Source organism: Nycticebus coucang, chromosome 8 (genome assembly GCF_027406575.1).
Source record: "Nycticebus coucang isolate mNycCou1 chromosome 8, mNycCou1.pri, whole genome shotgun sequence".
Lineage (NCBI taxonomy): Eukaryota > Metazoa > Chordata > Mammalia > Primates > Lorisidae > Nycticebus > Nycticebus coucang.
Genome location: NC_069787.1, coordinates 94,708,133 through 94,730,647, shown reverse-complemented (window position 1 = coordinate 94,730,647; position 22,515 = coordinate 94,708,133). Strand labels below are relative to the sequence as shown.

General features: G+C 55.2%; 1 protein-coding gene across 2 annotated transcripts in view; it reads right to left on the bottom strand.

Annotated features, from left to right (window-relative positions):
* The window catches only part of BSN (bassoon presynaptic cytomatrix protein), a 143,960-nt gene that overhangs the window by 5,414 nt on the left and 116,031 nt on the right, over positions 1-22,515 (bottom strand). The window contains exons 4-11 of one of the 2 annotated variants that reach the window (XR_008381786.1): positions 16,139-16,648; positions 8,718-15,383; positions 3,764-5,831; positions 2,682-3,466; positions 2,449-2,548; positions 1,785-1,916; positions 1,476-1,530; positions 811-903 (exon numbers count right to left, since the gene is read on the bottom strand). Coding sequence is in view for 1 of the 2 variants with exons in the window: in XM_053600029.1 (XP_053456004.1) it covers positions 1,490-1,530; positions 1,785-1,916; positions 2,449-2,548; positions 2,682-3,466; positions 3,764-5,831; positions 8,718-15,383; positions 16,139-16,648 (10,302 nt within the window). In the remaining variant the exon portion in view is untranslated. The remainder of the gene's footprint in view (positions 1-810; positions 904-1,475; positions 1,531-1,784; positions 1,917-2,448; positions 2,549-2,681; positions 3,467-3,763; positions 5,832-8,717; positions 15,384-16,138; positions 16,649-22,515) is intronic. The other variant, XM_053600029.1, reaches the window with a different exon arrangement.

Sequence of the window (22,515 nt, the reverse complement as noted above, 5' to 3'; positions counted from 1 at the left end):
CCTGATTCAAACCTCCATGTTATCAACGCTAAAGTGGCAAAAGAGGGGGAAAAGGAGGGCCCTAGGCCATGGGATGGTGGTAGGTGGTCCTGGCTATCCACAGAACAGCACAAACAGCCCAGCTGCTCTCCACCACCCCGGATAATACACTTCCTCTTCCTCCCACAGAGGCAGGGCCAAGGCCAGGACCAGGATAGCCTCCAGTCAGTGGCATCCCATCCTGTCCTGGCCATTGCAGTCCAGACAGAGCTAGGACTCCCATGCTGAGGCCCTTCTACTCTCTCCCTGGGCTGACCTAGTCTGGGGCTGAGACTGCCTGTCCAGTGCTCTCCCTTTCCTCTATGTCCCTTTCTACTCATTCTACTCTTCTACTTTATGGGCCATTACCTCAGCCTGTGAAACCAAAAGTATCTTGACTTCATGCCCAGAGCTGCTAAGCTCTGCAGGGTCTGGGGACTCCAGCCTCTTCAACTGGAGGGAGCAAAGCCACCAGCACCAGACATCAGAGAAGATGTGTACAGGGGCCACAGGCTAGCCTGTACTTCAGGATGACTTTGGACTCAGTGCCCCATGTACAGACCTCAAGTTGTGGGGTACAATTGGGTTTGCTGGGCCCTTCCCCAAAGGTACCACCTGACTCATCTGCTACCATCTCAATCAGTTCAGTGGCCTGCTTGGCCCATCACAGCTGAAGAAACCCTACCAGGCCCTTCCTAGTTCACACTTGTAGGAACTGAGTGGATTTGGTTAGCCAGACCTTGGCTCTTCCCCACATCCTCTGGTTCATTCCACCCTGATCCTGACACTCACAGTTATACGCAGAGTCCAGAGCTGCGCCCAGGCCTCTGACTCCAGAGATTTTTCCACAGCACTGATATCATCTCTCTTCATCTCTTCAAGAGCCTGTAGAGCATTTACAGGGGAGAGTTTGGGAGAAGCTGCACCCCAGGGCTTCCTATCTATACCCTAATACCAGCCCATAGCTGTGAGAGCCTGTAGAGGGATGGGGGATGGTGAGAAAGATAAAGGGACATTGGCACTTTGCTGGGGATCTTTACTGACTTGGCCCTTTGTGGGGCTCTGTGTACAACACCTCTCTTTTTCCTCTTTCTTTTTTCCTTTTTTGACAGAGTCTCATTTTGTCACCCTCAGTAGAGTACCATGACGTCACTGCTCACAGCAATCTCAAACTCTTGGGCTCAAGCGATCCTCTTGCTTCAGCCTCCCAAGTAGCTGGGACTACAGGTGCTCACCGCAATACCTGGCTATTTTTTAGAGATGGAGTCTCGCTCTTGCTCAGGCTGGTACCTCTTCTTCTTTTTCCTCCCATACTCATAGAAGAGCACATTGCAGCTCTGGCCACACTACCTACTGACTCCTTCTAGAAGACCCCTTGGGACTTAGAGCTCTCCCCATCCCCACTTGTACCTCAGGCCTTTCCCAGGAGAGGCCAGGTATAGGCCACTCATACTTACCCTACTGGGCATGGTCACCAGAAGGAAGAAAATTTTTTGCCAAAAGCAGACACAGCTGTGACATAAAAAGAAGAAAGAAGCATCAGGAAATTGAGCCAGACCCCTCCTCGTCAGGTCATCTGGCATAATGAAGCCAAGCTCAGCCCTAGGTATAGAGACTGCCCAGTTAACCTCTGGGCAAGCAGTAGGTGGGCCCTCTGGTTGGCCTGTGCCTGTATGATTGAGCCTGGAATCATCTCACAGACCCAGCCTCCACTAGAGCAGGCTCCTAGAACAGCCACACACCAAGAACCTGGTCACAGTGCATACCTTCTGTCAGCTTGCCAGCTTGCTCTGCTGCCCCACCAGGGAGGATCTTGGAAAACATACTCTCTCCCTCAGTACCTGGCTGGCCAGCAGGAGCCCCTGGAGGCCCTGCAGGCCTGGCTCCAGCCTTCAGGCCTAGAAAGAAAGAAACCACCATCATCAGTTACCCTTGAGTTAGGTCTTCAGGGTCCAAGTGGGAGAGTAACCACATGGGAATCTGAACACAGGTACCCTGTGAGATGGGAAGATGAGGAAGCTGGGAGAATGAAGAGAGGAAGATAAGAACAGAAAGAAAATGGATGGGATGAAGCAGAATAAAAAGGAGGTTGAGGAAGGTAAAGAAGAAGAAAGGGAAGAAAAAGGCAGAGGAAGAGGAAAAGGGAGGGAAAATAAGGAAGGGTAAAGAAGGAAAGAATAAGAAGCCCTGGCCCTGCCTTCCATGTTCTCTGCCCAGAAATACCAGCACCCTAAGGACCCTGTGGTGGTGACCTCATTGCTCATTCTAACCCCAAGCTCTTTTTCTGCTGGAGAGGTCTGCAGCCCACTGGCACCTTCTTGGGATTAGTATGGGCCAGCAGTGCAGGGGAGCTCAGGGTGCAATTGGGTGTAGGGAGAAAACAACCTGGGTACTCTGGGCTGCAACCAAAGGCACCAAACGTAGGCTCACCTGCAGGTCCTGGTCCTGGTGTTGGCTGGGCCTGAGAAGCCCTTCCCTGTTGGGGTGCTTTGGCTGTCCCTTTAGAACCGTTTGTCTGTTCTGCCCGTGGCTGCAACAAAGAATCTATAGCTGAGATTGTGCCCACTGACACTGCCCAGGCCCAATCTGGAATCAAGGGTTTGTCCAAGCTTTAGTCATAGCATCTGCCCTGGTTAGGACTCATGCATGGGAGCTCTACTTACCAGTCCTGCTGGCTGGGAGCCTGCAGCTGTCGTGGGGCCTGGCTGAGGCTTCCCTACTGGCTGGCTGGCAGCAGGGGCTGGACCTCGGGTGGTGGGCTGGCTCTGCTGCTGCAGCCGAGCCTGTGAAAGGGCCTGCTGGCTCTGCTGCAGCCCAAGACCTTGTTGTTGTTGCTGCTGCTGTATCTGTGGCTGGCGCGATGCTGCCCCTGAGGGCATCTGCCTGGATGATAGTGGCTGTGACTGCTGTGGCCCTGGAGTTGCCTGCCGACCTTGCAGCTGTGGCTGCACCTGGGGTTCCTGTTTTGTCTGCAGTGCAGCCTGCCGGGAACCCTTCTTACTGTCAGAGGCATGATGGTATGCTGATGGAACGCGGGATGGCTGTGAGTATTCAGCAGAGCTGGCGTACCCAGACTGACCCTTCTTCGGCATGGCTGGGGCAGGGTTGGGCTGAGGGTGGGAACGGGCCTCATGGCGACCCAGGTCCCGAGCATGTGGTTTGGCAGCACGCCGTCCCGGCTCCTCACCAGTGTGGCGGCTTGAGTGCCGCCCGTGGTCACTGTGGTGCCGATGTTCCTTGGCTGAGGCATGGCGGCCTGGGCCACCCTCATCGTGAGGCCACAGGCCTTCTTCAGGGGGTTCATCATAGTCATGGTAGCTGTGCCTGGCAGGGCCTCGCTTTTGGGAGGAGGAGGAAACTGCATGGCCCCCATGGTGCCTGAACCGGTCGGAGCGGGCATCCCGGGGCTTATCAAACCAGTCTGTCTCCTCCTGGCCTAGGTGATACGCTTCAGAGACCAAAAACAAAACACCATCAACCCCCAGGTTGGCTGCAGGGGGAGGCCTAGCTGAAGCCATGCAAAGAAACCAGAGAGTGGGTGCCACAGCCACAAGCAGATCACTAGGCCCCCAGCCCACCCTCCCACTACCAGGGACAAGGGTGCAGGTGGTGCAGGCAAGGGCAGCCTAGAGCAGGGCCCACTGTATGAGGTGCCAGGCCAGACCCTGCTGGGACATCTTGGGGCCTACAGCCCCACAGGTGGGCAGGCCCCCCAGGTGCAGAAATCACCCCTGGCTGCCATTACCTTCACTGTCGGAAACTACGCAGTGAGAATCATCCAGGATGTAGCCCTCCTCACGCTTATATGCATGGGCCCGGGGTCCATCCTTGACATGCTCCTGGACATCAGGCATGGAATGGCTGGAGCAGAACTGTGGGCAGGTATCCCCAGGAGGGAGGGGCCCCCCAGCAGGGCGGGGCTGCCCCAAGGGGCTGACAGGGCTCTCCTCTTCAGAGGCCTGGCTCCGCATGGGTGGCCGTGCCCGGCTGTGGGCCATGCTCAGGGATGAGGGCTTAGGGCTCGCTTTTTGAAGTCGCTCTACAGCTTCTCGTTCCCGTTCATACCCCTTGCCTCGGCCACTGAAATCATGACTGGGCAGCTTCTCCCCACTGTATGCAGATGAAATCCGGGACCGGCTGCTCCCACCATACATGTGGTCGTCCTCCTCCACCAGCTCCCGGGTTGACACCCCGTAGTACCTCTGCTGTTCGTACACATTCTTCTTGAGCCCATAGGTGATTTCATCCTGGAACTTCCTGCCCCGAGAAGCCAGGCTGCTGCTGACTGCAGGTGGGGGGTAGGAGGCCAGATCTGACTCCACATCCTTGGCCTCTTCGATAGGTGAGAACTTGGAGATCTTTTGCTCCATGCCTTGCTTCCGGTGCTTGCTGCGCTTGGAGGAGATGGCAGCCGGGGCCAGGCTCTTGGAAGGATGCTTGGGCCCTGGGCCATACTTCTCTGCTCGAGTCCCCTGTCTATAGTCGCTGTTATTGTAGTAGTGGGCACTGGCTGATCGGCCATTACTCTCCATGTTCCGGTGGTGGCTGACCTTCCCACGAGGGTCATATGAGTCCTCCTCGGATTCTTCTTCCCCTCTGCCATAGCAGCAGGGCAGTGCAGACCCCTCAAGGACACCTGGTTCTCCAGGCTCCTTCCCTGGACGCCCACTGCTGCCTGGCCCTAAGGGCTCTAGCCGCTGGCTATCAGAGGCAGTAGAGGCACTGTCTTTAGTCAGCTCACTGATGTCGTCAATCATCACATAGTTCCGAGGAACATTCTGTTCCAGACTGGTGTAGTGTGAGTCAGAGGGGTAGGTAGGGGCTGGGCTCTGGCTCACACTGCTACGATCACTGGCCCGGGGTAGCTCAGGGGCCTTGCCTTGTTCATAGCCACTGCTCACTCCAGGGCCACTGTAGCTGGTTTCAGAGGGGGCTGAAGATATGGCCACAACAGGGCTGGCGATCACCTCATAGTTGGTAGGCAACTTCTGCTCCAAGTCAGCTAGAGATGTCTGGCGTGGCTTCTGGTGGGGGGCACGACTGTCAGCTGGGACAGGAAAAAGGGTGCTCTGTGTGGTTGGCATGGGTGTTTGGGCTGCACAATGGCCTGTGGGATGGAAAGCCTGTTGGTTTGGGAGACCAGGCTCAGCGGTATAGCCGGTGCCAGGAGGAAAGGAAGATGCTGGGTATGTGCTGGGGCCAGAGTAGGTGGGTGGTTGGTGGGCTGGGAATCCATTCTGAGTTGGTCCACTACTGCCTGCAGTGTACTGTGAGGCTGGAGGTGGGAACCGGGACTGTTGGAAGACAGTGGGACCGGAGGGGGTGGCAGGAGCCACAGCAGTGGCGGGGAAGTCCATGTACTGGCCAGCAGGAGTAGAGCACCCCTGGAGACGCAGCTGGTTGAGCTCACTGTCTGACAGGTAGTCACGATGCTCACCAAGACCACGCAAGGGTGGGTAGTCACGGCCACCTCGGTCTTTGGCCAAAGACTCTTTGCGCTGTGTGATGCCCAGCTCCAGGTACTTGAGCTTGGCATCAATCTCCTTCTCCTCCTCATCCAGTTCTGCCTGCTTCTTGCGCAGCTTGGTGGATTCATGCTCCACCAGCCGGAGGTCCCGGTCCAGCTCCCGGAGCAAGCTGGCCTTGGTAGCAGGGACAGTGGTGGGCCCCGCCAGCCCTCGCTGCAGTAGACTGGCTGCATACAGCTGTGGGGGGGCCTGGCCAGCCAGGGGAAGGTGAGCCTCCTCTGGAGGGGGGCTGGGTAGTGTCCGCTTCACCTTGCGGACCAGGCTGTTGGGTGGCAGCGCCGACACCTGAGACAGAGGGAAGGGTGGGCAGCACTGAGACCCAAGGTGTGGGTGACTTGGAGGGGCATGGGGTAGAAGAACCCAGGCCTGGGCTGGGATTGGGGGCTGGGCTCCACACTGTTGGTGCCTGATTTACTAGGCAGCCTCGAGGCCTATCCTGCCCACCCATTGGCCTTGGTTTCTTTGCCTGAGAGGGAAGGTCTGTGATTATTTTACAGGCCTTCTACTTCCCAGAACTCTGGGAAGTGGGAGAGTAGGGAAGGAGCAGATTTCCTTCTGTATAGGGTTCCAGCACTGGCCTAGCACACATGGCTTTGCAATCTCCTGCACATCCCTGATGGGCTTGCCACCATCTGAGATAAGGAGAATATAGGCCTGACTGTGGGTTTGGAACCTAACAACTGATAGGAGCAGACAGCAGTAGAGGACATGAACAGGAGGAATAGAGTAGCCCACCAGGCTCCTCAGAAAGGGCACGTGCTCACAGTGTGTTAGCTGTCACAGGCTCTGAACCTTTTTCTGCTTCTTGCCCTATTCCTCTCTAAAATAACATGTTCCTCAGCCGCCTGCTCACCCTCCTTCTCTAGTGCCCTGCACCACACCCTCTGCCAAACCTTCTGGGCTGTGCTCTTGCCTCAGTCCCCACCTCCCTCCATACTCCTCTGTGAACCAGCTGCTCTCTGGGGCCAGTGTACCTCTAGGTCCTCCACAGCTCTGTCTCCAGCAGCATAGCTACCTGGTCCACCTAAAAGTGCCCACCACGGGGTCCTCCTTACCCACCCCTGATGCTCTGTATTGCTGGAAGTCTGCATTGCCGGATGGTTCACTCTGGGTGCTCTCTTTAGCTCCCAGCCTTTCCCAAAGCCTCCACACTTTTGGGCTTCATGAACCACTCAAATCCCCAAAATATACTGGGACTAACCTCAAGATTCTTACTCTTTTTTAAAAATTATTATTTATTTATAATTAATTTTTTTTTTTTTTTTTTTTTTTGCTGCAGTTTGGCCAGGGCTGGGTTTGAACCTGCCACCCCTGGTATATGGGGCCAGCACCCTACTCACTGAGCCACAGGTGCCACCCAAGATTCTTACTCTTTTTTTTTTTTTGTAGGACAGAGTCTCACTTTATGGCCCTTGGTAGAGTGCCGTGGCCTCACCCAGCTCACAGCAACCTCCAACTCCTGGGCTTAAGCGATTCTCTTGCCTCAGCCTCCCGAGTAGCTGGGACTACAGGCGCCCGCCACAACACCCGGCTCCAAGATTCTTACTCTTTACCTTGACAAGAAACTACATAAAAACTTCTTACCTATTTTTACCATGTATCATAAAAGAAATGACAGTGTAACCCCAAATTCTCAGAACAACAGGGCGAGCCTTTAATGGAATAAATTTGGCTTTTTTTTTTTTTTTGAGACAGAGCCTCAAGCTGTCCCCCTGGGTAGAGTGCCATGGCATCACAGCTCACAGCAACCTCCAACTCCTGGGCTCAAGCAATTCTCCTGCCTCTGCCTCCCAAATAGCTGGGACTGCAGGCACTCACCACAACGCCCAGCTATTTTCTGGTTGCAGCTGTCATTGTTGTTTGGTGGCCCAGGCTGGATTCGAACCCGCCAGCTCAAGTGTATGTGGCTGGCGCCTTAGCTGCTTGAGCCACAGGTGCTGAGCCAAATTTGGCTTTTTTTAACTCTTCACTCTGTTGTCTGGCTTTTCTTATTTTGGCCACACATCATGAGTGCCCATCATGGCCTGGCCCCACATGGCCAGCTCATGGGACCTTCTATGCCTACAGCCAGGACCACCCTGCCTCTCTGACCTGCCCCTCTGCCAGCCTAGACTCTTTGTCTCATCCCCACCCCTATCTGGCCTGCACACACTAGGGCTCTTCACTACCCAAACTCATTACCTTCACAACCCTACTCTGATGCACCACTTTTCTCCTCTCTGCTTTGCACTCAGAAAATGGACAAATATACCTCATAATGCCTCTGGCTCCTATCTCCTCTCCTAGATCTCTTCCTTCAGCCCATTGGTCATAGTCTGCCTGGGAAGCTTTCCAAAATATCCATCTTGTCCTGTCTCACCTGCCTAAAACCTCCAGGGTCTCCCAGAGCCTTCAGGAAAAGTCCACTGTTTTCAGCCTGGCACTCAGTCCTTGACATCTGACACTGGTAATCCTCTAACCTCACTTCCACTGCAGCCATGGGCCAGCTATCTTTCATAGTTCCCATATATCACTGGCAACTAGAGCCACAGCCAAGGGTAAGTTTATGCCCTAGGGAAAAAAAAAAAGTTTATGCTCTAGGAGCCCTTATCTAAGGGAGCAAACAGGTGTGTAAACAGATTTACTGAGGGCCAGGTAGGTGTGTGAAACACTATAGCCTGCTGGGATTGAGGCTCAAGGGCTAGACCATGGGGCTTGGTCTTCCTAAAGAGCAACAGAAGCCAGGCCAGGGCTGGGAAGTGGGGAGCAGCCCAGCCAGATTTATGTTACTCATTTTTTCTGGAAACATTCATAGATGAAATTTGAAGTGGGAGGGGTCCAGATTGGAAGTGAGAGCTGAAGAGACCTGAAGGAGAGGTAGCAGGAGCTGGACTAGATGGGAATGTTTGTGTGTGTGAGAACACAGTAGCAGGGAGAGGCTGAAGCTTCTAGCAGGGTGTCAGGCTGGATGGCTGTGGGGGCCATGTGTGTTGTATCTGCCCAAGCTGGCCCTGCTGGCTGCGGGCTCTATCAGATGTGCATCAAGGAGAGTGTGTTCCTTGGCTTCTTGCCCTGGGCCTCTGGAGCCAGAGGTGACTCCAATCCCACCCCAAGCGAAGCCCCTCCCTATGGGGGCCCCTCAGGCTAGGCAGAGACCCCTGTCCCACCCTGGACCAGCCCCTGTGCCCATACCTGGCTACCCAGTCCCCCCTGGTGCTGGTAGAGGGAGAACCTCTCTTTGGCAGACTCCTCGGCGGTGGGGCTGAGGGGCTTAGGGTCAGACAAGGACCGCTGCAGGGTCTTCATGGGGCGAGGCAACGTCGGCTGGTGGAGAGTGCTGTCAGTCGTGAAGTGCTTCTGGGGACTCACGTGAGCCTTGTTCAGCCTCTCACTGGAAGCAAAGGATGTGTCCAGGAGCCGGTGTGGGGACAGGGGCGAGACTGGTGAGTAGAGGACCTGGGGGGACTTGGGAGGCTGGCGGCTCACAAGCTGTGAGAGAGACTCTGGGGGCAGGTGGGTCTGGTACCCAATCTCCAGAGGATCCGGCTTCTTTTTTTCAAACCTTCCCAGAGGTCCTGGGGTGACGATCTGGATGCCGGGCAGATAGGGACTGATAGCAGTTGGCCCTACGAGCTGAGGTCCAGTCACACCCTGAGCCTGACCATCTGGCTCTGTCTGACAGGCCAAGCTCTCCCCACGCCCAGTCTTCTCTGGTGCTGATATGTACCTGACAATCTCCACCTTGGGGTCAGTGGCAGCTATGATGTGGATAGCTGGAGAGACCCTGGGCAGCTGATCAGGCTCTGTCTGCACGGAGCAGTCACTGATGGTCTGGATGCCCACGCTGCTCATGGCCCTCGCAGCAGCAGTGGCAGTGGATGATGAGGCAGTGGCATCGTGCTTGCTGTCAGAGCCAGAGTCAGAGTGGCGGGAAAGGCGGGACCTGCGGCGACGCACTGGCTGCTCCCACTCTGCACTGTCCTCGTCATCGGTCTGCACACTGCAGTCAGCACTCCGCCGTGCTCGGCGCCGCCGGCTCAGGAGGTAGCGGCCCTCCCCATCCTCATCATCTGTCTGCACGCTGCTATCTGCAATCCTCCTGACCATACAGGGCTCAGGCCCCGACTCTGGCTCACAGGCATCCCGCAGGCGTGGCATGGAGTGCCGCTTCTTGATGCCACTGCGGCCTGCCTCCCACTGCTCCTCAGTTTGCAGTGACATGTCTGAGGCGGAGCTAGGGAGACCCCGATGCAGCATAGGCTCACCACGAGGCTGCCCAGTCCCCTCAGGCCCTGCCACAGCAATGAAGGCTGTATGTGTCAGCGGGGGCCAGTACTGGCCATTCTGGGCCAGCTCAGTGGCTGCTGGGGGAGGCCCTCGGCCAGGTGCCTCACAGGCTGCAGGGAAGGGAGCCTTCTGCCGCTGCTTCTGTTCCTCTAGCTGCTGCTGCAGCTGCTGCTGCAGCTGCTGGATCTGCTCCAGCTGTAGACGCTGCTGTGCTAGCTGCTCTCGCTGCAGTGCAAACTGAGCCTGGCGTTCCTCTTGCTGCTGCTGCAGCACATGGTGCTTGATGGTCTGCAGCTCCTGCAACTCCCGTTGCACCAGCAGCTGTTCTTCCTCACGGTGCCTCTGTAGCTCCACACGCTCCCGCTCTAGCTCCTCTTGCAGCCGCAGCTGTCTCAGCTTCTCTAACTCCACCCGCTCCCGCTCTAGCTGGAGCAACTGCTCCTGCTGCTTCCGCTGCCTCTCCTCCTGAGATGCTTCCTCCTTCTCAAGGCCTGGCCGGTTGAGAGCCCCACTGCCACCCCCAAGAGCAGCATCTCCTGGTGGCTTCTGGCCAGTTAATGGGGAGGAGGCTGGGGCTCCTGCAGCCTCCTTGACAACAGCAGGAGTGGTTATAGAAAGAGACTCTTCCCGTGCAGCCCCTGTGGGCAGCTCTCCCCTTGGTGGACCCCCAGCCCCTGGGGCCTTGGCAGCAGCAGGTTTCCCCAAGTAGACAGGCCCCTCAGCAGATGGAATGCTGGAAGCAATGGGGAATCTACTAGGTACATGATAACGGTATAGCCCTGTGGGCCCAAGAGGTACCCGGGGGGCAATCATGGGCACACGTGTCAGGCTGGTGAGCGGCACGGCTGTGACTCTACCAGATGCATAAGGCCTGTACATGCCACCACGCACCATGGGCCGCAGTACTGAGGCAGGCTGGGTGGTGATGGGCAGTGTTGCAGCAATTGGGGTATTGATAGTTGAATAGATCATGCCATCTGCTGCACGCACAGTGGCTGTGGATGGCAGCAGCTGTCTGATTGCTGTTCCCTGGCCTGCTGCAGGCCCATACTGGGCCAAGTTCCCAGGACTTGGGTGGCCCTCTGGAAAGGTGGGGTTACCAAGGAGTCCAGGTCTGGGGGGAGCCAGACCCTGAGAAGCAGTGATCCGAGGCCTGTGCTGAGGCTGGTATTGCACAAGATCAGTGCCACCACCACCACTGCCATGCCGCCCACCATACTGGTCCATAGAGTTGAGGGCAGCACACATGCGGCTGATCTCACGGGCTGTGGTGGCACTGTACTGGGCCAAGCTGGCCTCTTGGAAGCCAACTGCATCTCCCCGCTGGCCATACCTGTAGTCTGAGTAGATGTTCGACACAGAGCTATAACGCCGCATGGGAAGTGGGTGACTTAAAAGATCTGTAGGATGACGCAGGTCTGTGAATGAGCCATATTGCAAACCCTGCCCTAGGTAGCGTCCGTCTGCAAAGCCCAACCTGTAGGAATGCTTCAGAGAGCTGAGATCCACAGCTGAGTCTCGTCCAGGGCCTTGGAAGAGCTGCCCAACCCGGTGAGCATGGTAGTTGAGACCAGCCTCAGCCAAATTGGTGTCAGACATGGAAGAGTACAGCCTGCCAGGGAGACCCTGTGGGTAGGGCCTCTGTTCCTCAGCAGCCCCAAGCCCCACTAGCCCCTGTGCCTGGTAGGTGGGGGGCTCGAGAGGCTCAGGGTCTTGGGGACCATAGAAGGGGCCACTACTCTGGCCTGGTGGGGCAGCATCTGCCATGCTCTTCTCAGGCACATTAGGAGTGGGCTGGAAGGTGCCAGTGCAGCTACTGCCAAAGGGGAACTTGTAGACCATGTCACAGCATGCCAGCTGGCTCTCAGGCCTCATCCCAGTGAGGTCAAGGGCACCTGTTGGCTCCTCTGGGAGCAGTGTGGTCACAGTGCCTGCTGTGCCCTCTCCCATCTGCACTACCACTGCGTGTGGCTTCCTGGCACCTGGAAGAGCATGTGACCGTAGCTCTGCAGGAGTGGCCTGGTGGGGCTCAGCAGCAGGTTCTGGCACTGGACCTGGCTTGAGGCCAACACTCTGTGTGCTGCCCATCTGAGTGATCAAAACATCCCTTCTGGCCAGAGGCACTACCTGGTTGGGCAGGTTATACCTGGCAAACTTGGTCTCTCTGGGTCTTCCCCGGGGCCCGCCTCGGTATGGAGCTGTCTGGACACCCTGTTCTATCTGCTTGACCTGGGCCAAACACACAGGACTACCTGAACCCTGGCCAAAGTCAAGGCGGCTCTGGAAGGGGTCTCCATAGACCACAGGCTGCTTTTGCTGAGCCATGAGCACAGATGAGGCCATAGTGATGCTAACGGTGGTGGCAGTGCCAAGCAAGGCATGGGTCTGTTCCTGGGCATTGAGGTTGATAACCAAGGGCTGCACAGCGGTCGACTGCCGTCCTGGTATTGGATCCAAGGCAAGGCCATACTTCCTTGCTTCCACGGCAAGTGAGGTCAAGTCCATGCCCTGGTCAGTGAGGATGATAGGGGTGGGCTTAATGGCTGTGCGGAGGTCTACCACTGCACTTCCAGGGGTTCTGGGGCCTGGTTCAACCCTAGACGTTCCAGGGACAGAGGAGATCCGACATAGGGAGATGTTCTCAGCAGGGAGGGCACCCCAGCCATAAAGTGCCAGGGGCCCATCTGTACCCACACTGGGCATCCTTGGGAAGCCAGGTGGCCCAGGTGGCTCTGAGGACATCTGAGAGACACTTGGAGGTGTCGTCTGGCTGTAGCTATGGGTGGTGGGCTGGGTATCAGTAGGTGAGCACAGTGGGGAGGTGGAGGCACTGGCATGTACCATCCTGGTCTGGCTGGAAGCATTTGATGCCAGCGTGATGACCATAAAGGGAGCCTCCTGCGAGGACTGCTGCCACACCAGGCGAGGTGTGCTGGGTCGGTGTGGTGTTTGTGTGCCCTGGGCTACCATGGATGTTGGGGTGGGGGCACCAGGACTCCATGGCATGTCTGAGGCAGGGGTTAGACTTGGCGTCTGTGTAGAGAACTCGGCTGTGGCCCTTGGGCCCAGCTTGCCAAGAGAGAATGTAGGACTCTCTGAGGGAGAGGATGGAGAAAGAGGTGGGCTAGAACCTGCAAAATAGGAATATGCCCGAGAATGCTGGGAAGTGGCACCCTCGTTGTCACTCCCACTCAAGGTCTTCTCTCTGGCAGCCCGTCCACCTGCAGCAGGGGAACTGGGGACCCGGGATAGCTCCTCAGTTTGAGACCCATAGTTTGCAGTGGTTGGGCTTGGTCCATAGTTGCGGCCTGTGGAAGATGGTGAAGGGCTCTGCTCAGAGACTGCTGGAGATGTTGGAGTTATATACCCCCGTGGCAGGCTAGCTGGACAAGGAGCCACAGTTGTGGTGGCTGGAGTCTCAGGGCCATGGGAGAAGGACATGCCTACCTCCTTGGAGGCTGAGCTGGGGGAGGCAGGAGAGCTGTGTAGCTTGAGGGGTTCCTGAGGCTCCTTTGCAAAATGCTGAGTGACACGAACATCGGGAATAACTCGGCCTCCACTGCTGTCTGAAGAGGTAGAGGTGGAGAAGGACACAGGGGCAGCGAGCTGGGTGGGACTGGTACCAGGGGTAAGTGGGCCACCATTTTGCTTCATTGGGTCCATGTATGCACTCTCAGCATTCAGAAACTGCTTTTCCTTCTTCTTGTCCTCAGCAAAGCCCAGGTCCTGCAAAGAAGCCTGCCGCATGCGAGCTATGCTCTGTGATGTCTGAAGAATCTCCTCATATGTGGCTGTTCCTAGGCTGGCCGGCGTCCCTTCTGAGGTAGGCTGAGCAGCTGGGCCATACTCACGGTCTGGAGCACCTTGGTATTCAAAGGAGCCCTGGCCCCGGGGACCTGTGGGCTGAGAGGGGCCACCCTGGGGCCCCCGGGTGCCTGACACCTGGCTTTGTTGCCGCTGGAGCAGCTCGGCTTTTCTCATCATCTCCTCGTAGGCCTCCTCAGCACTCTTGAGGGGCCGAACAGAACTGGGGGTGGTGGAACTTCCTGATGGCATCTCAGTTGGTGAGTAGAGGGACATGAAGGTGGGCAGGTTGTACTCACTGCCTGACTTGTAGAGCCGGCTAGGGCCGCTATCCAGGGCCTCAGCCTCGGAGTCAAGGGAGGGCGAGGGTGAGTACTCAGAGCAGGAGGAGCGATGCAGCTCCTCCATCTCAGCTGCCTGCCTCAGCTCCTCTGTAGGGGAGGCATCCTCAATGGGTGACAAGTTGCTAGGAGGTGTCTTGGAGCGCTCACGCCGCCTCTGAGCCCGCAATTCTTCCTTGTCACGCCGGGTCTTCCGGGCAGTGCTACGGATGCGCTGCTGCTCCACCTCCCTCATCTTCTCCTGCTCACGCAGCAGCTCTTCTTCCTCTCGCAGCTCCTCTTCCTCTGAGGAGTCCTCAATGGTGGGCAGCAGGGGCCCATGGGAGCGGTGCCGGGCCTTGCGCTGCTGCTTCGCTTCTTCTAGCCGCTGCCGTCGGCTGGGGCTGCTGTCACTGTCTTCCTCTAGAGAGGACAGGGAGGTGGGGGAGGTGCCTGACGTGTAGCTGGGGGTAGATGCGGGCAGTGTAGAGGAGTGCTCTCCACGGGAGCGGTCCTCAGGAGAGCCTGTCAGGCTTTCCATTTCCAGTTCGGGTTCCCGGTCCAGGTTGGTGTCAGGGCCCTGGTCCAGGTCTAGCTCATGGCCATAGCTGCCCGTGCTGTTGAGCTCAATGGTCTTGAAGCGGCGGAGACCACCTTGCAGGGTCCCACTACCTTCAGTGACCTCTGTTGGGCCTCCCTCAGACAGCAGCTCCTCATAGCCGGTGGTGGCATTGTGGGGCAGGCGCTTCTTGGGCAGTGCTGCTGGTTCTTGGTTAGGCTCAGGCCTAGGCCTAGGGGCACCCTTCTGGGTGCCATGTTTGGCCAGGCCATGCCTGGAGGTGGCAGTGTCATCCTCCTCCGGGTTGTCTTCCTCAGCACTCATCTCTAGGATCTGCCGTCGCATGAACTCCTCATCAGTCAGTTCTGCTGCCCGGGCTGGGGGCTGGGGTGGAAGAGGGGACAGGCCACCCTCACTGCTGTCTTCTACATAGTCATGCCTCAGCTGGCTGCCATAGTCATCCGAGGACTCAGCTGCGTCCTGTTGCTCCCTCCGGTGCCTCCAAACAAGAGAGTCTTCCTCTTCCTCCAGGATATCCTCCAGCTCCTCCTCAGAGTCAAAGGCCTCAGGCGTGATTGACAAGGAGTGGGGACGCTGTGTCTGTTCCTCACCAGTGCTGCTGCAGGGTGGCTTGCTCTGCTCACCAGTGGAGGTCAGGCCCGGTGGCTCTGGCAAAGGCGGCATACTGCTTCCCACCTTGTGAATCTCTGAGGGGCTGGGTGGGCGTGGCCCTGTCACCCCAGCACTATCCAACTGTTCCACCTCATGCTGCACAACTCCTGTGATTTCACTCTGGGAGCTGGAGACACCGTCAGAGGAATAGCCTGTGTCACTGAGGCTCTGTGGGCTCCGAGAAACATCCTGAGAATAAGGCTTGCTCACTGGCTCCTGCAGCAGGGTGAGAAGCAGATACTGACTCCTGTGGCAGACAGCTCATGGGGGAAGCCCAGCCCTTCGTGTCAATCCCAGGATCCTGGGACAGGTTCCCTCCACGTCCCAAGGGTTTATGGCCCCCAACCTCCCCATCTCACTTCCCAAGGGTTTAGGGCTCCCCACCCAATCTTTCTGGCCTTGCAGTTTCCTTGGCAAGCCTTAAGCAGCCCTACGTCTTCAAAGAAAAATTTTTACTAGATCAAAGGTATCAAACTCAGCAAAGTGGCTCGCGCCTATAGCTCAGAGCTTAGGGCGTCAGCCACATGCACCAGGCTGGTGGGTTTGAACCCAGCCCAGGCCTGCTAAACAACAACAACAAAAAAAAAATAGCCGGGCGTTGTGGTGGACTCCTATAGTCCCAGCTACTTGGGAGTCTGAAGCAAGAGAATCACTTAAGCCCAAGAGTTTGAGGTTGCTGTGAGCTGTGATGCCACGGCCCTCTACCAAGGGTGACATAGTGAAACTCTGTCTCAAAAAAAAAAAAAAAAAATCCAGCAAAGCATCCACCAAGATGCCAGACACAGGCCCAGACTCAAACTCCCAGTCTCCAAGCCTGCCAGAGCCTCTCCTAGGCATTTCTTCTGTTGGGGCATCCATGTCTCCTTCTTTGTCCTCTCCCAGGCCTACATCCTCAGACCCCGGGGAGGCAAGCTTTTCCATAAACTGTCCCATCTGAAAGCAAGGGTCCCTGGGAAGCAAATGGGACTGACCTCTGCCTCCCCACCCTTAGGGGTTTCTGGAACGGCCTTGATGACAGGGGTGGCAGGTTCAGCCTTCTTCCCCATACTCTTTGTTTTAGGTATCCCAGAAGAGGGGGTAGTCTCTGGAGGTGGCTTCGGCACAGGCTCAGCTTTAGCAGGGACTCCTGTCTTCTTTTCCTGGGCACTGCTGGGGGTCCTGCTGGGTTCAGAGGCCTTGAGGGGCTTGGCCTGGGGGCTGGCCTTGGTAGGAAGAGGGCTGGTCTTGGTAGGCAGAGGGCTGGCCTTGGTAGGCAGAGGGCTGGCTTTGGTGGGTAGGGGGCTGGCCTTGACAGGCAGGGGGCCTGATGGCTGGCCAGTCCCCTGGGGGCCTTTCTGCTTCAGAGGGGTTGTTCCAGCTACACGGTGAGGGGCCCCCACCGGGGGCTGCTGTGAGGTGGGCAGCGGCGGAGGGATCGGCTCTCCTAGGCTGCCCTCCAATAGCCGCTTAGTTTGGCAGTTCAGACAGAGCCACTCTGTTTTCTGCAAGGAAACAGGAGAGGGGGTTGATGAAAATTACAGACACCATAGTACTCAAAGGATATTCTGTAACCTTAGGGAGAAGAGTCTTTCAAAGCATGACACCAAAGGTACAAGGAGAAAAAGACTGATAGCCCTTTCAGGACGAGATGACATCCAGACATGGAGGGCCTTCCTGGTGTACTGTCCTCCTGCCTCTCAGTTCTCAGGTCTGAAACATCCTTCCCCACACTTTTTCCAAAGTAATAAGGGCTGTTTTGGGCAGGATGCAGATGTTGGGGTTAGGAGAAGAAGTTGGTAGAATCCCTGCATGGTGAGGGGATAGGAGCTGAGCAGTCTTTCCTGCTCACACTCCCAGCCAGCAAAGAACTTAGGCAGAGGCCTCCTCCTGCGCCCAAGGCTCTGGACTATTCCTCTGTTGGGGACTGTGTATGATGACCTGGAATCAAATTCTCAACCATCAATCAGTCCACCACTCTCAGGGTCATCCATTCTGTTTCAGGCTCAAAGACAGCTATGAGTAACATAGACAGACAGGGACTGGCATGCAGCCTTCCTGAAGCCCACAGCCCCAAACAGGTCATCAACAGTATGACACAGGTATTAATGGTGAAGCCCCCAGAACATCAGAAGTCAAGTCCAAGTCCTCCAGCTCCAGCTGCTTGTGCAGTGGTGGGGTTTGGGCACTTTTTACTCTGAGTGGGTAATTCCTACAGCAGGACTGAGGCTGAAGAGGGCCCTGGGAAGGTCCTCCTGGGCAGGATTTGAGGCCCTGCCCAGGCCCATTTGGGGGAGTAGGGAATGAGGGTTACAGTGGCACTGAAAGCAGGGTGCCACTGACACCTATGCCTGCTCTCACCCCATGGGTGCAGAGCTTTGGCACTCCCTCCTCCCTGTTGCTGTTCATCCTGGATTCCTAGACACATAGGCTCCCACTAGCAGCTCTGCCACTGGGATGGACCATTATGAGAACAACAAAGTCACAGAGACAGGGAACATGAAAAAGAGGCGATTTTGGCCCTTCCACGCTCCAGGTGGGGTAACAACCTCAGCACCCTCACCTCACAGACTGCCTCTAGACCTAAGGCAGACCCTAGCCCACTAGACAGAGCCTTGAAAACCTGGTATCACCCAGGGCACCGGCCCTCAGCTTGGCATCTTCAGACCAACATGGCAGATAATATGTCAGTAATTCTGATTTGCAGCCCACAGAGCCATACTCTACATCTCTGTCCTGGAGCTCAGCAGAGGATAGCTGGGCAGGTGGCAGGACCTTGGCGTGTGTTAAGGGACAGGCCTGCTCCACAGGATTGTTGCTCAGGGTCTTGGGATTACTTCCCTGAGACTGGAGCACCTGCTCTTCTCTGAGGCCCAACCCCATGCCTAGATAGTCCCCAGGCAGAGGGATGGGGTAGTGGGGCCCAGCTGTGGAAGGTACCATCCCCTACATGTACTTACCCTGATGCCTGTAGGGCCCAGCCCTAGGACCACTTCCCTTGAAACTTACCTGATACTCTGTCCTCCACACAGAGCCCTAAGAGGCAACAAGGCTACTGGCTGAGCCTTGGGCTCACTTGGCCCACCCCTAGAAGTGCCTGGGGAGAACAGTGAATAGGTTGAGACCAAGCCTTACATGGACAGGACACATTGAAAATCCCTCTATGTCAAGGAGGACTGTCAGATGGCAAAAAGATGTTGGAGAGATGGTAAGGTTGTAGCAGAGGTCAAGAGAGTGTTCTGGAAATGAGCCAATAGCCCAGCCCCAGTCCCAGGATCAGTACTATGGAGTTAGGATCTAGGCCCAGACAGCAGGCTGGCTCAAGGCAATGCTGCCCTGACTCTTGTCTGGGGTGCTGTGTACATCCATCCCAAGTTAGGCCTCTCAAACTTTGGTCATCTGCCTTGGCCCACCTTGGTGGCTTGGCAAACCCCTGACCCCACTTCTTGGCAAACCCCTGACCCCACTTCTATAGACCCACCCCAAAAACAACAGCATAAATGAAGCAAGGTCACCTTGGAAAGAGTCTGGACAGAGGAGGAAAACCCAATGCCAAGTGTTCAGAGTCAGCCCCTGTAGAAGCCTGCTGACCTGAGCCCAGAGGCCCAGCCTTCAGCAGAGCATTAGTTACCTGTGGTCACATTCTCCCTGGGGCTTTGCTGCTTCACACACTTATTCATGGAGGTAGCCAGGTTGCAGGTTGCCCGGCAGGGCCTCTTGCTCCTGGCTTTGCTATAGTAGGCAGGGAGGGAGAGAAGGCAGGCAGAGGAGGCGTGTGCAGTAAGAGCCAAAAAATAAATAATTTGGGCTCAAGGTGGTGGCTCACACCTGTAATCCTAGCATTCTGGGAAGCTGAGGCAGGAGGATTACTTAAGCTCAAGAGTTCAAGATCAGCCTGAGTAAGAGTGAAACCCCATCTCTCCTAAAAATAGAAAAATTAACTCAGTGTTGTGGTGGGTGTCTGTAGTCCCAGCTACTTAGAAGGCTGAGGCAGGAGGGTCACTTGAACCCAGGCGTTTGAGATTACTGTGAGCTAGGCTGACATTGAAACACTGAAGTACTCTAACCTGGGCAATGGAGACCTGTCTCAAAAAATAAATAAATAAAATAAATAAAATTAAATAAATAGTTGGCCTGGCTGCTGGAGTCCCTTCCCAAGTCCACCAGGGGGTGAGACACATTTTCTGAGGTCCTAATCCCTTTATTCACTCTATTCTCATCTCCCCCAATACCAATGTGCCCCCCCTGCCTAGATCATTCATTCCTTTGTTCTTCTAATTCCTTGTTCGTTCATTCATTCCCCCACTTCAGTGTTTATTCCTTCATTTATTCGTTCACTTGCATATTCTCTCTCATACTTGCTTCATCCAGCCCAAGCCAGCCCCTGTCCATGGGGAAGTGCTGCCTGCTCACCCCTTTACTGGGCCTCTTCGGCAAGTGGGCAGGGGATGGACAATGGGAAGCTCTGATGACCATTTCTGCCTCATCTCCCTCTGGCCAGTTTCTTTCTGGGGCAGGAAGGTACAAATTCCCCAAAGATAATTATCACCTAAAGGTGGGAGATGCAAGTGTGAGGACATTAGATGGAGTTCAATGCTTCAGGATATCACTGCTCAGGGTAAACAAGGGGAAGAGAGTTGACTGAGAAGTTCACTGGGGTACCCTACAAGCGCGTAGGACCTGCTGCCTTCTGGGACCACTAGCTAGTGTGCCTTGTGGGTCAGGGCAGACTAGTGAGACTGAGATAGATGCTGGGCATTTTCTTTGCATTGTCTGCCATCATCTGAATGTGTCTGCAGTCCATAATCCCTTCTTTTGTGGAGCTGGTCTGCAAGCCAGTCTAGTTATGGTTATACCATGTCAATCAATACCCTATGGCCAGCTGCCTGGCCCTGCGCACCCTCAGCCCTGACTTTAGACCAGGGAGAATGAATGAGAATCCAGAGAAAACGATTCTCAGAGATAAAGGGCCCAAGACTTGGGCACTGGCCCAACATCAGCCTCACTGATATTGCTGTTCCTCACCTGACTCTGTGATCCTGCCCCATCCTATCCCATCCTGTCCCCAGCTGTGCCTAAGCTCCTCCTTTCTGGGCCTCTGCCTCCCATAAAAGGAATCCTCCCTGGTGTCCCCAGTGTTTACCCTTGTAACTGGACTGTGCTTCCTTCATGCCCCAATACCAAATGTGTTTGTTCTCTATGGGGCCTCCCTCATGAGACCAAGGTTTTGCATTGGCAACAGGGTCCACTCACACCCAGATAGTCAGTGGCTTGGAGGGACTCTTCCTCCCTCACACAGAGACTCTCCTTTAGAACACTCTTGCTCCTGGCTCAAGAGCTATGTCAGGCCTTGCATAAGCATCAGCAATATAGCATCTCACCTGGTTCTTACAAAAACCTAAGGGGGAATACATAGGAGGCAACAGGTCTCCCTGAGATCACTATCCCAGAGGTAGCCTATGGCAGATCAGGAGCAGAGGAGCTACTGGCCTCTCATCTGATGCCCCTGCTACAGCCCTGATAAGCCCAGCCTAGCCTCACATATCCACGTGCCAGGCCATTTACCCAGGGAGGCCCTATTTCTCAAAGATAGAGCTGGAATGTTGGCAATTACAGTATGATAAGAAACTGGCAATGTTACTGTAACAATTCCAATTCCACTAATTTCTTTATAAATTCTATTTTGAACTAAAAGTTCAATTAAAAATTAAGCAGAGAGAACTATTATCCTTCAAAAAGATAAATAGATTAAAAAATAGAGAATGAACACTTCTTAATTATGAAATGACTCACTAAATAGCACTTTGGTTATTTTTTTCAGAGGAAGTTTCAAATGGAAAAGGATCCAATTTTACTGCCTCCTCTATTATAAACTCTGGACTCCCTATCTAGGAAGCAGGGAAAAAAAAATTTTTTTTTTTTTGAGACAGAGCCTCAAGCTGTCGCCCTGGGTAGAATGCTGTGGCATCACAGCTCATAGCAACCTCCAACTCCTGGGCTCAAGCGATTCTCTTGCCTCCGCCTCCCAAGTAGCTGGGACTACAGGCACCCGCCACAACACCCGGCTGTTTTTTGGTTGCAGCTGTCATTGTTGTTTGGTGGGCCCAGGTTGGATTCGAACCCACCAGCTCAGGTATATGTTGCTGGCACCTTAGCCACTTGAGCCACAGGAGCAGAGCTGGAAGCAGGGAAAGATTTTTATAGCTCAGAGATGTTGAGAAAAATTTCCAACCTATTGGGGAAAATTCCTAACCTCTTGGCCCAGATGGTTGGCTCAGAAGGAGCCCTAGGAGGTCTACTAGGCCTGTGGGGAATTGTGAGTGGGGTTCCCCTTGTCCATCCCTCCCTCAGGCCCCCAGACTGCATGCAGACACTGGAACCTTGGCCTCACACTATGCATAGATACAGCATAGTCATTCTGAGCCTGGCAGGCTAGCTTTGGCCAAGAAGGCCGTGGGAAGAGACAGCTTCAGCAGACCTAGCCCTACAACCTGGAGAAGGACTGGCTGTCACCTCACTCCCAAGGCAGGGTAAGTGTCCCAGGCACCTGAAAATTAGAAGCTTCTAACCAAGAACACACAAAGTAGGTCACATGAAAGCAAAAAATTTCTCAGAATGCCAAGTGGCCATTTATTTATTTTTTATTTATTTATTATTATTTTTTTTTGGCCGGGGCTGGGTTTGAACCCGCCAACTCTGGCATATGGGACCGCCACCTCTGGTATATGGGACCGGCCCTACTCCTTGAGCCACAGGCGCCACCCAAGTGGCCATTTATTAAGGAGAAATCAAGGTAGCCATGGCCTGATTAGTAGCCTCAGTGAGGAAAAACAATGCTGTGGGAGGAATGGGGGCTGCACTAGCCCCTCTCTACTAGCCCCTTGCAAGACCCAAGGCAAGTGAAGCCTCAAGAAGATTTTGATCAGGCCAGGCACAATGGCTCATGCCTATAATCCTAGCATTCTAGGAGGCCAAGGAGGGTGAATCACCTGAGCTCAGGAGTTCGAGATCAGTCTAAAGACTGATCAAGAGCAAATAGAAAAACTAGCTGGGAATTGAAGTGGGCATCTATAGTCCCAGCTACCAGGAGGCTGAGGCAAGAGGATCTCTGAGCTCAAGAGTATGAGGTTGCTGTGAGCTATGACACCATGTTGGTACTCTACCCAGGGCAACAGTCAGACTCTGACACACACACACACACACACACACACACACACACACACACCCCGCCTGCCAAATAAAATTGTGTGGGTAAGGGAGGAAAAGGAAGAGGGGACTAAGGCTGTGGCCATCGGAGGGAAAGAGGCCAAATTCCTGAGACAGTGGGGAGGCAGAGATGGCAGAACTTGGTCCAAGAGTGAATACAGAGAGG